This window comes from Phaseolus vulgaris, chromosome 2 (genome assembly GCF_051622355.1).
Source record: "Phaseolus vulgaris cultivar YP4 chromosome 2, ASM5162235v1, whole genome shotgun sequence".
NCBI lineage: Eukaryota > Viridiplantae > Streptophyta > Magnoliopsida > Fabales > Fabaceae > Phaseolus > Phaseolus vulgaris.
The window spans coordinates 13,013,962-13,028,652 of record NC_143499.1 but is presented as its reverse complement, the minus strand read 5'-3'; the positions used below and the strand labels follow the sequence as shown (position 1 = coordinate 13,028,652).

General features: G+C 31.7%; 1 protein-coding gene and 1 non-coding gene across 2 annotated transcripts; one reads left to right on the top strand and one right to left on the bottom strand.

Moving 5' to 3' along the window:
• Positions 1-5,005: 5,005 nt before the first annotated feature.
• TRNAG-GCC (transfer RNA glycine (anticodon GCC)) lies at positions 5,006-5,076 on the bottom strand. Its single transcript has one exon. It is a non-coding gene; the product is annotated as a tRNA-Gly (tRNA).
• Positions 5,077-7,290: 2,214 nt separating this feature from the next.
• LOC137810707 (Putative membrane lipoprotein) lies at positions 7,291-8,692 on the top strand. Its single transcript, XM_068612114.1, has 2 exons — positions 7,291-8,269; positions 8,370-8,692. Exons 1-2 carry the CDS (start codon positions 7,438-7,440, stop codon positions 8,423-8,425), a joined length of 888 nt encoding a protein of 295 aa, XP_068468215.1. The 5' UTR covers positions 7,291-7,437; the 3' UTR covers positions 8,426-8,692.
• Positions 8,693-14,691: the final 5,999 nt, after the last annotated feature.

Here is a 14,691-nt window from a genome sequence, read left to right as displayed (position 1 = left end):
TCTGGTTTATGTTTGGTTCTTCTTCTGCTGAGGTTCTCTTGAGGTTTGGTGAGGCCTGATATTGTATGCTGAGATGACTAACCTAATTGTGAAGTGTGTAATCACATCAATTAATACTCCAACCACTGAATACTAAATCCATATTTGAGCGTCGGAGTGTCTTTTGCAAGTACCTCATCTTAGACCGAAACTGAAAACTGAAGTTGAGGACCAAAACCACAATAAATGTTAAAGAAGACGACTCCTTCCTGCCTGTGTACGAACAACATGATTTATAGAAATTTTATAAAAAAACATGAGAAGAGCATTGAGAATAAAAAAAGTAGTTCTCTTGTAAAGAAAAAAATCTTTAAATAAGTATGATATTAATAACTACTTAGTTATTCATGACAAAAGAAATGTGCACAGGGTAATATTGTAATTTTCTCTAAATAGTTACTTTCTTCACCTTATCATTTCTTCTTACACCTTTATGTGTTGTCAAAACTTAGTGTCATTACATATAATTTGGAACTTACCTTATACCATTTTCATACATCCTATATAAATTGCATAATATCCAAAGTCACTTTCATTATCATTATCACTTCCATTAGTGATTGTGTTGTCTTTTAAAGTTTGATTCCTTCATGTCGACATTGTTCTGTGATTTTATCCATTTTTTCTTCTTCTTTTTAGTTTTGTAGTTTTTGGTTGTGTGAGGGTCATTTTGAATTGGCTAATTTTTAAAATTTTATGATTGTGTAATAAGTGGTAACATTATAGATCCGCTAATATAGAATGTTTTAATATTATTTTTTATGAAATAAGTAATTTGGAATATAGAAAAGTCATTTCGTATTATGTTAATTTTTTTTTTTACTTTTATCTCATGTTGTAATATTTTATTTTAATTTGGACATATTTGATTAGGACAATGTGCGGTGTAACTCAACCTAGTGAGAGATAGATACCATTGACCTTCATTCATAGGAGAGATCAAATTAGACCCTATAATGTGAGTGGTGTTGACGTTAATGTGCATGTAGATGACTGATCCTTTAATGTGGGTGGTGTTGGCATTAGCGTGTATGTAAAGATAGTGGTGCATGATGACAAAATATAGAGGGACCAATGAATACATACCTTATAATGAGTTATATTAATCACATTGCTAGGAGTTTGTGGGATATTAAGGTAAGAAATAAAATTTATTTAATTTATGTATTTATTGTATGCTCAGCAATGAACTTTTATGTACAAAGATATTGAATATTATTTTTTTGTAGGTTTTTGAAAGTTAAAATTGGTGTCCCAGGTACTAAGTTAAACAATTTTAAGGTTCCACGAAAGCAGATTGAGATTGTGTTGTAGAATTCTAGATTAATGCCCATCTGCAACATTAGTTATGAGATAACAAACAAGGGTTTGTAGCTTCATTGGGGAAATGTGACATTGAAAGACCAAAAGCTTTCACTTGCTTGTTGGTGAGTGATGACTACTTTATGGCAAGTGCACCGTGTTGTCAGAAGTAATAATTTGTCCCTAAGAACGACGGATATCGAACCCATAAGGAACAGTTGAATAATCAAGTAAAAGATTCAATAAATAGAAAATAGGGTTTCTAACACCTTATATTCTTCCAATGGGATTCCAATCAACTCCATGATTTATGGTTGTGCCTCACCCTTCATATTTAACTTAGTTGGGCTAAGTGACTTCTCGCCTAGGTGTTATTGGGCTCGCCTAGGTGAGTTGCACGAAAAAGGCCCAACGTTAGTGAAGTAATCTCGCCTGGGCGAGATTGGACTCACTTGGGCAAGATTCTCTAGGGACTTCTGGCTTAGGTGAGTTTGGGCGAGCTTGAGTGAGTGCTAGTGCATTTCAGCTTTCCCTTTTTAACTTTTTATATTCTCCTTTTGCCCTTTCATCTCTATTTTTCCCTAGAATCCTGAAATTAACACAAATTTGAGAAAAATCATTCTTATTCAAATTAAAATCACAAAATATGTAAAAAGGTATAAATTCATAAATTAGGGATTATATTATAGTTATTTTATCAATTAATATCCATGAGTGTCTATATTTTAATATGAAATATGACTGAAATCTGACACTTATTAATGAGATCACTATCACATTATATGATATTTCCATACTTCTTCATGTCCTCATAGTGAGATGATTTTGCAAGTACATCTTTTTAGATATGAAAAAACTACAACAGAGTTGGAGGAGCTATTGGGCATGGAGAATGTTGATGCTTGGAAAGAGACCAAATAATTTCATGGAGGCCACTTCAGACTCAGTTGGTTGTTTGAGGTATATGAGGATTCTTGTGCATACTATAAATGACCATGTGTTGTCAAGAATTATCGTATGAGAAACTGACACAGAAGGTTGGAATAAGGGAAATTAATTCTAATAACATTTACTAAAGGAATATCTTTATCAGTTACAATGACTCAGGGGAAAACACTCACTTCAAAAAATAATTCTCTAAGTTTCTCAATAGTCCAAATAAAGTTGTTTTCTTGTTCACTTGCCAACAAACATGTATTGCTCATTAGTTTTTAATCTCCCAACATTTGGATGTCCTATTAATGTACAACTAACTCATAATTATTAAATCCACATAGTAATTTCTCAATCCATCATTTTCGACCGCGTTTACCAAACAGTTTAAATGAACAATCAAATTTATTTGTTCTAGTTATAGTGAGGTATAAATCCTTTTTGTAACGCCTATATTTTCCACCCTCTTCACAACCTAACAGATATGTATTTCTTCTTTATTTGTCATTTGTTGTATTAAACCTCATCATGAAAATGATAAATCCAAGCGTAATGCTACCCTACATATTCATTCAAGTAGGTAATCCTGTGTACCAAACATCTACACATACATTACAACATCATGATATATCATTATCATATTTTTAGTACAAATAATGACATTTTACTTACCTAGTTTGTTGTGAAAGTTTCACTATAATATCCTTTAACTAATTCCTCCATTATTGAACCACTTTTCATGAGAAGTCAATATATCAACTTCATTTGATATTTTACTTTAAAATTGGTCATCTATTTTAGCAAACATAATCACCATTGCAACTTTTCACCACATAATCATTTATATCAAACAACAAACATTTCAACCTCTTTCGATATTGTGTAATTCAAAATGTAAATTTCTACTTCTAGATTACCAAATTTGAAGGTCAAAAACATACTTGAGGATTGGTCATTCCATAAGTATGTTCCTTATTCAAATGTATGTTATAGATTCCACATTCTCTAAGTATAATAACAATTTTATATTTTATAAAATAGGATTCTTTATTTGGCTATGTTTCTCTCAGATTGTGCAATGTAGAAGATAAATTATACAAACCATCTCGACAAGCAGATGACCAAAAACACTTCACAATTAGGTCATTCATCTCAGCATACAAGATCAAGTCCCACCAAACCTCAAGAGAGCCTCAACAGAAGAAGAACCAAACATAAACCAGAATATCAGATGTTCTTCCTTCTAGTCTTTTCACAAGACAAGTTTACGCAAATAAATTGGACTCACTTTGGGGGTGCAATTAGAAGAATAAGCTAGAATAGGTGTACTTAGTATAATATTGGGCTTATGCCAAACCCACCAAAAATTTAGCTTCTAGAAACCCTTTTCCCAAACCGCCTATTAACCTAGTTTTTAGAAGATGTAGACTAGTTTGGGAGACACTCCACTTTGACCTACTCTCTAGAAGGTTTCTCACAAATGACATCCCTACCCCTCTATCTTGCTCTCTGATACACTCTCTCCTATAAATAAAGTTCCTTGTCTCATGTACTTCACATTGAATTTTGAATAGAAAATAAACTTTGTTAGAGTGTTTAGTGAGCTTAGTCTCCGAAAGGTTCTTGAGTCTTATCTTGTGAGTGTAGTGCACTTCAAGTGGCGTCTCTTCACCACTCATCTTGGAAGCTTTCATCCTTCCAAGTGGCGTGATCCATCATCCATTCCATAAGCTTTCTCTCATCTTTTTCTTTTTCTTTCTTCCATTACGCCTTCCATAATTCCATTTTCATTTTCTTATTTGTTCTTCATTTTTTATTCGGTCATCATCTTGCTTCCATCCATCTTATGTTATTTTAATTTTTGCACATCATCATCATCATCACCTTATATTGTGTTTTTTCTTTGCTCTAGAAGTGAATCTTCACACTTACTTAACCACTTGGTTAAGTTCGTGTCCAGTGAGAATCTTCTTTGGGTTTCTTACCATATTCTGCTTAAAATAAAAATCATAAACAAAGTGTCACCATAAAATATGCAATCCTAAAATCAATTGACATCAATAATTCACTCTAACTTTGAATTGTACAATCTAAAATATAACTATTTGTCTTTCCGATTATACAATCTATAATTAAAATGTATTAAGTAATTTTCTATTATCGATGGTTGAATTTAAAAGACTTTAAATTACAAGATCTAAAAATAACTCAAACTAATGGGAACTTTACGATTGCTCGAATCCATTGAAAAAAAAAACTTACCTATGAAAATTAGCTAACTTGAACCACTACAAAACCTTGATCTTTCTAAATACAATCCTAAGCAGCTATAAAAAATGAAAGTGCACAGGTCGGAGAGGAAATTGAGGCAACTTTTGGATGTTGAAGAAGATATAAATCAGAAATGGCAAAGTGGAATTTTAAAAGATTAGGAGTTGCAAGAAGAAAAAATGGGATTAGAGAAAGTAAAGTTTGTCTCTTTTTTTCCTACGACCCAAAAGTATAAAAAGACCAATTTGTTCCGTTTTCTGTAAATATATTCCAAAAAAAATTACATTTTTAGAAAAAATCATTTATTTCATAATAGTAAATCTCGTTAAAAGGTGTCTCGAAATTATAATTTGGAAACATGTTAAATTTATCTCAGAATACCTATTAAAAAGAGTGTTAAGATCGTTTTAAAGTAACCTTTATGAAATAAAACTTTTATGCACAAAAATGAAAAAAAAATTGCACCAGCCGGGAATCGAACCCGGGTCTGTACCGTGGCAGGGTACTATTCTACCACTAGACCACTGGTGCTTTTGATACTTGATTTCTGCTGAAGCCATGAAATCATATTGAACAAATTACGTTAATTCTTTTTTCAGTTTCATTCAACCTATTGTAAAACCAATTATGACTCTTTCTTTCTGACCCACTTCCATTATTCACTTTGAATTTTTAGGTATTCTGAAAACAGATAATTTTGTTCACAGAGATTAAGTGTCTTTTTCTTCTCTTATTTTGATTTAGAAGTTTTCTTCATAATTTTGTTACCTCAATGAATAAGATTCCTTGCATATACATAGTCTAAATTTAAGAGGTTTTCATCCCCAAACATAGATTTTTCAAATAATCGATTTTAATGTAAATACCGCATTTTAATTAGATATTTTTCTATTGTAGTAATTTTCAACATGACTACTACTTAGTAACCAATATTAATATATTAAATTAAAGTGATACTGAGTTTGAATATCTTAAGTTGAAATCTTATAAATAAATAAAAACATAATGGATGCATACTTCCTCCTTGTACCGTAGAAAAAAGAAGAAGAAGAAGAAGAAACTAGTTTTGAATATCTATACATGATCTTAGAAGATAAAATAAATATTTTAAATACATTTTAATGTAAATAAGACATGTATTTACAATTTTAATTTTCCTTCTAAAATATTAGAGATAAGAATAAAATATTCGAAATTAGTTACTAGAGAAATTGGAAGCTGTAGAAAAAGATGAAATAGACACTTGCATAATTTTTCACTAGAAGTTTAGTAATTTATTATATTATTTCAAGAAAGTGTATATTCTCTTATGTCGGTGATAGATTTGGAAAATTTACCACTACTAGATGTTTCAAGTTTTAAATTGCCAATGTTTTTTAAAAGAAACATAAGAGAGAATAAGAGAATAATTCAAGCATCTTAAAAGAGAGGAGTGTAGTTTTTTTCCTTTATTTTGTTTCCATTGAAGGGACATTTTTTTTCCGTAAGCAATTGATGTAAATTGTTAAAAAAAATCATATATAGACAAAATATTCAGCAAGAATTAGTGCCAAAAAAATAATAAACGTGCATGTGAAGTCGAGAATAATCACATGGTGGAAATATTGTATAAGGAGCTCAAAACCATTGACTACATAAGAAATGTTGATATAGATAAGAAATAGGTTGAATTGTAGAAGTGTGAATGAGATGGAAAAAAGAATGAGATAAACACATAAAGTGAAAGGTATGATCATAGATGATGAGATAAAAATAAAAAGATGAATATATTCTCATCTAAAGTTATTTGCGTTTTAAATATTCCTCCTTCCACCAACTTTTGTTCAAATGGCTGAAGGCACTAAGTAATTGATTAGTGGATGATAATTGGATAATAATAGCAAGAAAAAAAATTGGGATTGGAGAAAAGCAGATAAAAAATACAAAATGTAATGATTAATGTAATATTCTATTTGTATATTTTAGTATAAATCTTCTAAAGCACAAATGTTTGGCCACCCTTGTTTTGGGGACTGAAGAGTGAAGAAGTGTGTGTATATGTATAAACACATTTTTTTAACTTGTAAGAATTTTTTTCTCCTCCATCTTCAATATATTTCAACAGTTAATCATGAAGCACTAGTCTTCCTTTAGTCTACTTTTATGTGAGGGTTAGTGGATTGGTTAGTTTAGTTAATTAATATATTAAAATATTGAAAAGTAAAAAAATATCAAAATATATGAAAGAAAAAATAGAAATAACAGATGGTACATATTGACTTGAAGGTTGATCATTTAACTCGAGTTAGATGTACTAAACCAAATAAAATTTGCATTAAGTTTTTCTTAATGCTAATCCTTCTGAATGAAGGGTTATATATGGTAGCTTTAGATATAGAATAATGAAAGTCAAAGGTTTTAGACTCCAAATATAGTTGCCTGTGACTTGTGTTGCTGCTCCTAACAGGTCTGGTTAAGCACATGATCATGTGATTTCTCATAGTTAGAGATGAGAAACAATTAATGTGTCTAACATGTTGGTTTCTTTCATTTCAATTTTTAAATGAAACATGCAATAGATTAAGGTAGAGACCAAATCCGAATTCTAATTAAAGTGCTGACAAAAAATAGTGATAACAAAAGAACCAGCAAAACCAAAACCTCTAATTAATCTAAAACTACTACTAGAAGAAAAATTATGGATCAAAATGTTAAACCGCACTAAAGAAATCCTTATAAAACAAAAATGAAAGTTCCTTATTGTTTCTTCTCAGAAAGTCATTATTCATGTGCTACCTTGCCAGAGGCTATAGTCTTTCAACAATTCAATAAATAGAATCAACAGCATCACCAAACTTGTTCTTGCTTCACCATTTTTTCTAATCCTTATTCTCCCTCAGCCTCTCAACAACAATGGAATTTTGCCACCCTTCACTTTTTCTTCTCTCCATTTTCCTTTTCCTACTCCCTTCTCTGATCTCATCTCAAATCTGCCAGAGAAACTGTGGCAAAGAAACTCTCAAGTACCCTTTTGGTAGTGGCCCTGGTTGTGGTGACCCTCGCTTCCAATCACATGTGACATGTAGCCAACAAAAGCTCACCTTCACCACTCACACGGGTTCCTACCCTATTACCTCAATTGACTATGCGAACCAAGTCATATACATCTCAGATCCCACCATGTCAACATGCTCTTGCACTGTCCCTAGCAAAGGCTTTGGCTTAAATTGGGACGCCCCTTTCACTTTTGCTGATACAACCATCTTTGCTCTAGTAGACTGTGCAATGAACTCATCATCCATATGCCAATCAAATGGCTATGATGATGGAAGCAGCTCTAAGCTTCTATGTGACCAAGGGACACCAATTTGTAGTCTCCTATATTCATGCAGGCCTATTAGCACCATCAACCTCCCAATCTCATCATGCTGTGTTTACACACCAGTTAATCTTGGACCATCGTTTGAAATGGATCTGCAGAAGCTGCAATGTCCTTCCTACACGGGGTTTTACAATTTCAATGATCAACAATCGGATCCTGAAAAGTGGAACTATGGAATAGCACTCAAGTACAAGTTCAGTGTCACAAATGACTATCCTGGCTCATGTGATGCTTGTGAAAGGAGCCATGGAGTGTGTGGATATAATGTTGCCTTTAACTCATTCATCTGCAACTGTCCTAATGGGATTAACACCACAACAGACTGTTACTTCATCTCATCTTTTAATAATGGTTTTAGAAATGGTAAGCAATTTGTCCTTGTCCCTTTATCTACCTACAACTTATTATTCATTAGTAAATGGCCAATGCTAAAATTGCTTTGTTTTGACCCTTCTATTTTCAGGGGTTGCTTGGTTGATCTATCCAGTGGCATGGTCTCTCGTTTGGTTCTTCTTGTAGGTTATCTTGACAAAACAAGTAACCAAGCAAAATATTTCTGAAGGGTTTCACAAGTTTGAGTGTTGGGAACTTTGATGGTTAGGGAGAAAGTTATGTATGACTTTCTGGTTAAATGAATTTGGCCATTCATTTCTTGTGTCATTTGGTGACAGATGTGTGCACATGCAGCTTGTAATTTGAACCCTCTCAGTTCATTTATGTGTTCAGAATTTGGTGATTGCCAAATACTTTATTTATGGAATTTATAATAGTTTGTCTGCATGTCAATTACAGTAGTTCAAGTAGTTAAGAGTTTGATTCCTAAGTATGATTAAGGAATGTCAATATTAACAGAGCAGTGATAGCTAAATACTTTTTAACATCAATGGAAAAACTTATTAAATAAAAGATAAAATTTATAAAAAAAGGTAATTTTCTGATTCCAAATGTGTTGAAGAATGTATGAGCAAAATTTAGTAACTGTAGAAACTTTTGTAACTGTGGATTGGTAAACAATGAAGAAGGGATATGGAATGATATTCCCAAGCTTTAGTCTCCATCCACTAACAAAGAATCTCTAACTTTTGTGAAGTCCCCTTTTTTATGCTTTATCTCTATCACTTGAGAAGGTGCACCAAGCTTTAAGCCTACATATTTATTCTTACAGCAATAGGGCACTCTCTTGACATCACACCTTCAAGTTTCATCTATAGCACCCAAGAGATCAAGATATGCACATCTACAAAGTATAAATACACAAGAGTTAATTGATATAGGATATAATTTTAAAATTTAGAGAGTGAATTGAGTGTCTTCATATAAGCATGAATTATTATAAGTACAATTCAAATGGAATTCTGAGTAATTATTATGGTAACAAATTTTCTACGTATTAATATAAAAATTAAGAATATAGAATAATGAAACATGATTGAAAATATCGAACCTGAAAAAGTTCAAAATAGACCACATTGGATAAAAGCTGCTTCTCTTAAATGGTACTTCCAATTTTAAACAGATGATAAAATTGGTCACTTTTGACCCATTTATTCGTTTTACTCCTACCCAATGCTACAACTAACTAACAGGTGTTTTTGTTTAATTTCAACATGTATGCTACAATTATCATGGTGTCGTTTTTGTTTAATTTCAACCTGCCCCTCTCATGGGTGAAATGATAAAGTTGATCTTGAGAAAATATATTCTAGATTGTATATTTTGGAGAGAAAAAAATTGAGAGTGAGAGTTTGAGTGCATGAATAACATATGTGTGTAATTTCTAACATTTGTGTAAACACTTGCATCATACTAACATAATATGAAGATCATAATTTAGCTTACACATAAGAGTAAGTGATCAAAAGTATGTAAACCAAAAAGTATCTTTGTAGTTGGTATGAGACAACCATCTTGCAATTTCACCTGCATTATTTTCATCATATAATGTGATAAGGTCATCTGACCCCAAGTCGTCTTCCAACGAATCCAATAGTAAAATCAATCAAACAATATCCAAAATATATATGCAAACAATAAGATTAGCAATAACAATAAAGTAAAAATCGGGATTTTAAGTTATTGTGTAAAAAAGTAAAGTATGTTAGAAAGGATGGCTTTAAACTAGAGGGGGGGTGAATTGTTTAAAGAAGGTTTTCGCAAACTTTTAAGCCAAGAATGAAATTACTTCAAGAAACAAATGATAAGAAATTCAGTTTGCCAAAACACAAAGCAAAAAACAACAGCACCAGAAAAACAATCAGTTGTTTCGCAGAAACAATCGGTTGTTTATACCAGTTTGCAAATATTAAAACTGAATTTAAAGATATTAAGGATGGAGAGAATGCACACAGATGTTTATACTGGTTCACACTAAACCCAAAGCTACATCCAGTCTTCTCAGAAACCACTGAGGAATTCCACTAAGCAATCAAACCTAGATCACTTACAACACAACCAAGAAAGTGACCTTGATCCCCTCAAGGCACACACTTCTCTTGGTCAACACACCAACACTAAGAATGCTGATCTTGATCCCCTCAAGAACACACAACACTTCTCAGCAAACACACAAAGGTTTCTTTCAACAGATACAAGGATTACACTTATTACAGAAGCAAATCTGAAATCAATACAAGAGAAAATCCTATCTCACACTCTTTGATCAAACTCAATCTCTAAGCAATCTCAACTCTTTCAAAATCTGTAAAAACTGAAAAACCCAAATCTATTTTTCTATTTGTAAAACAAAGTTGTTTGTTATCAAATATTAACAAACTATTAATTGCCTTTAAAGATTGGTCAAAGCATTAAAAACTGGAGCGTAAACAGTTAGAAAATCATTTAATGCTTAGTCAAAGCACAAAACAGTTTTTCTGTTATGGTACCAAAACAAATAATCAGTTGTTTCCATGAATCAATCGGTTGTTTTGGTTTTGACAACTCAACCATTTGAAAAACAGTTTTCAACATTTTCTAAAAACACTTAAGTATAAAACAATCGGTTGTTTCGACAAAACAATCGGTTGTTTTTCACTTAGATTGAAAAACACTTTTCTTTTAAAAAGATTGAGAATGCCTATGCTTTGGATTCAATCAAGAGTGAATTATAATACTCAATCTACCCCAGATCCTATCTAAGACAACTCAGCAACAACAAGCACAACCTTCAACATCCTTCAAAGGGTTTTGGATTCTTCAAAGCTTGAATACCACTTGGTTCAACAAAGTAGACGATCAAAAGTAGTAAAGAAAGCATGTTGACTCTCAAACTTTTCCAACAATGACTTCTTCATCAATTGATAAATGTATCATTCATTCAATCATCTGAACATAATTGAATTATCAGACATGCGCCAACCAAAGACAATCAAATCTCATTAATGAAACATGCGTCCACTATTTTATTCAGTACCTTACTTGTCTTCATGCGTCTACTCATAAAATTTTTAATTTTTTAACTCTTGAATCATGCACCCAAGAGATTGTTCAAAAAACCAAATAAGACACTATAAGAAATATTGATATTAGCCTCCCAAAAAACACACACAAAGACTAAAAGAGAGACACTAAATGATAATTAGAGTGAGTTTAGTGTCCCTTTTAGTCTTTGTGTGGGTTTTTTGGGGAGGCTAACATCAATATTTCTTGTAGTGGGAGTTCAATTAAAGACATAATTAAATTATCAACATGCGTTAAAAAAAATCCACATAACAACAATTAAATTCAGAAAAAGATCAGATATTTAACACATTAATATTTTGAAGAAGAAAAAATTATTGCATAATTCATTGTGAAATTATAAGAGAATCAAATTAAAGGAGTTTAGTCTTTCATGCAGAGGCAAAATGAAAGAATTACAGAGAAGAAAATATGAAAAACTCTAATGCTTTGTTTTTCAAATGTCGATCAAACTTTGAAGCTTAATGAGTTCTACTTGTATATTTTTATAGGTTTTCTGCTCCAAGGATCTTGAGAAAATCTACTTTAGATTTTGTTAATGGTTCTCAGTTTCCAGCTTTTCAAAATTCTTGGATTTTTTTTCCTATTTAATCTGAAATTATATTTCTTCGTATCTTCGCAGATGATTTGCTTTCAATTTTGTTTATGATATATTGTATATTATATTCTCTACTTATTTAACTCGATTTTTGTTTTCCGTTTCGATTCAAAGAAGAAACTTGGGCTTTTTCGTTCTTCGACCTTTTCATAGTGGTAGTAGAGACTTCCTTCCGACCGTCTAGTCAGACACTCCTATTAGACTATCAACCACATGTAACCATTTGATCATCTAGTTAGATCGTCCACTCTAGCTAAAAACACAAAATTAGTAGAAAAAAAATTAAGGCCAAAACCCAAATTAGATGAATATTAAAATAGTGAACTTATTCATGGTTACACAAGTCTCCTATACTATTTTGAAGTACTTGCTTAAGGCTCCAATGCAGATTCATCCCTATGAAATGAATGTGAAATCAACAAGTTATTAACCCTACTTTATTAACAATAACTAAGAAATATATTTGAATTATTTTACCTATTTGACGTTGTTACCAAAATGCATGATTGTGTCTATCCAACACTAAACAAGTTTTTCCTTGTATGGAATGATCCATGTGTCATTCACATACTCGAAAAATAATGGCCATGGAGAAAAAAAAACTTCAAAGCATTTCACACATTCCATAAATGCATCACAGAGACCCATGCATCGATAACAAATTCCCAAAACTTTAGAGTCCACTAACATTTTACACTTTAATTTAACATTCTTATTATTATTGAATCGACATAAAAGGTTGGTGGCTTCGAGAAACACATTACTAAATGAATTTAATAAAGCAAGATCTATGTCACTAAAAATTACTTTAGGGAACATATTTGTCCTAAACACAATCTTATAAATCTTTGAAGGGTCCAAATAAAGTTGTTTTCTCACTTTGTTGCTAACAACACAAAGTATCAGAGAAAGTCAATTTCGTGAATGTCACACAAACTATTTCAAGCAAATACAACCTGTATTTGTTGATTTTATATGTGTTGTCCATCAAAAAGAAAATGTTGAATGCATTCACCAACTTAATCTCATCCAGATGTGTCCAAAAAATATATGTAACAAGATGTACAAACTCATTACACTTACTCTAGTGAATATAATTGTCACGCTCTTGCAACATCATCAACTGCTACATTTTAATTTTGTCTCCTTTATGTGATCTCTTGTATGCATATCTAGCATTGTAAACTTGTCTTATTGTTGTAGTATTATCCTCATCGTGCTTTTTCAAAATAAGTAATATGTTTGCTGACTTTATTAAACCCTAAGTCATGTCAATAACCATCGAAGGCTCATTCACTTTTAATTTATCAACATAAGGGTGACCAACTAATGTATTAGACAATCCATGGTTATGAGCACCACATATTTTCCTCAACACCCAACGTTCTCCATCGGCAAATGGTTTGTCCTGCAATTTAAAAGGACACAGATTTTCTTATATCAATTACAGTCACTTCTAAATTGTTTATCTATTTACTATACTTATCACCTTTTTCACAACCTAACAACACACAAGTGTTCCTTTCTCGTTGTCCATTTTCTTTGGTAGACCTCAATATTGTTGAACAAGGTGCTTTGATGCCTCCAAATCCAAGTGGAATGCATAAATATCCTTGTTATTGGTTGTGTGTGTGTCTAGAAGTAGTTGAATTTGTTAATCCACTCCTTGTGATGATCCAAGGTTAAAAGAATCTTAATCCTTTTGAAAAAGATATGTTTTCTTAAGAAAGTGAAAATTCAACCTGTTGAAATGTCGATTCAACCGATTGTTTTACACTTAGTGGTTTTTGAAAAGGATTTAAAAAGCTTGACTTTGTTTGACTTTGCTATCAAGCCAATTCAACCGATTGATTCATGATTTCAATCGATTAATTTTATGAAAACCTTAACAGAATTCTATTAAGCTATGCAAATATGTTTTAAATGATTCAAATTGATTTTGGTTCTTGAATTAAATGCTTTGACCAACTGATTGGAGTATAAAAAGGTTGTTTTAAGCTCTTGGTCATTAACTAACTAAGAAAGATCAATCAAAATCAGTTATCAAGATTTCAAAGAGCTTTTGGATCATTCTCAAGTGTGAAATAGGATTATCTGTATTCTATATACTTTAATCTTTGATTGTACCTAGGTGTATTTTATTCCTTTCTTAATAACTGAAATTTTGTGTGACTTGGTGTTGTGCAGTTTTAGAGGTTGTTATGAAAACTGTGTGTTGATTGCCAAAGGTGGTGTGTGTTCTTGAAGGGTTCAAGATCATCTCTTTGATGTGTTGTTTGTAATCAAGGTTTGATTACTTAGTGAATTCTCAATGGTTACCTGAGGAATGGATGTAGCTCTTGGTTAAGAGTGAATCGTATAAATACTCTGTGTGGATTTCTCCTTCCTTACACTCTTTAAACTGCTTTATATTTGATTTTATAAACTGCTGGTATAAACAACCGGTTGTTTCTCATAAACAACCGGTCGTTTCTAAAATATAACAGGTTAATTTTCTGCAATCAAACTAAAACCAGTTTTCTAATTGGCTAAACAATTTTCTAATTGATTAATTCTTCATAGTCATTCACTCTACCTTCTATACTTGCAAAAATCTTTCATAAACAATTCACCCCCCTCTTGTTTAAGACCTACAATTCTAACAAATGTTGTTGAACAAAGAGGCTTTGATGATTTACAAATTTGTCATGAAGAATATATTGTGTGTGTGTCTAGTTAACTAGATTTTGTG

Coding starts and splice junctions, on each gene's coding strand:
- LOC137810707 (XM_068612114.1), top strand. CDS start 7,438: ATGGAATTTTGCCACCCTTCACTTTTTCTTCTCTCCATTTTCCTTTTC. Junction 8,270..8,369: donor TAATAATGGTTTTAGAAATG/GTAAGCAATTTG, acceptor TTCTATTTTCAG/GGGTTGCTTGGTTGATCTAT.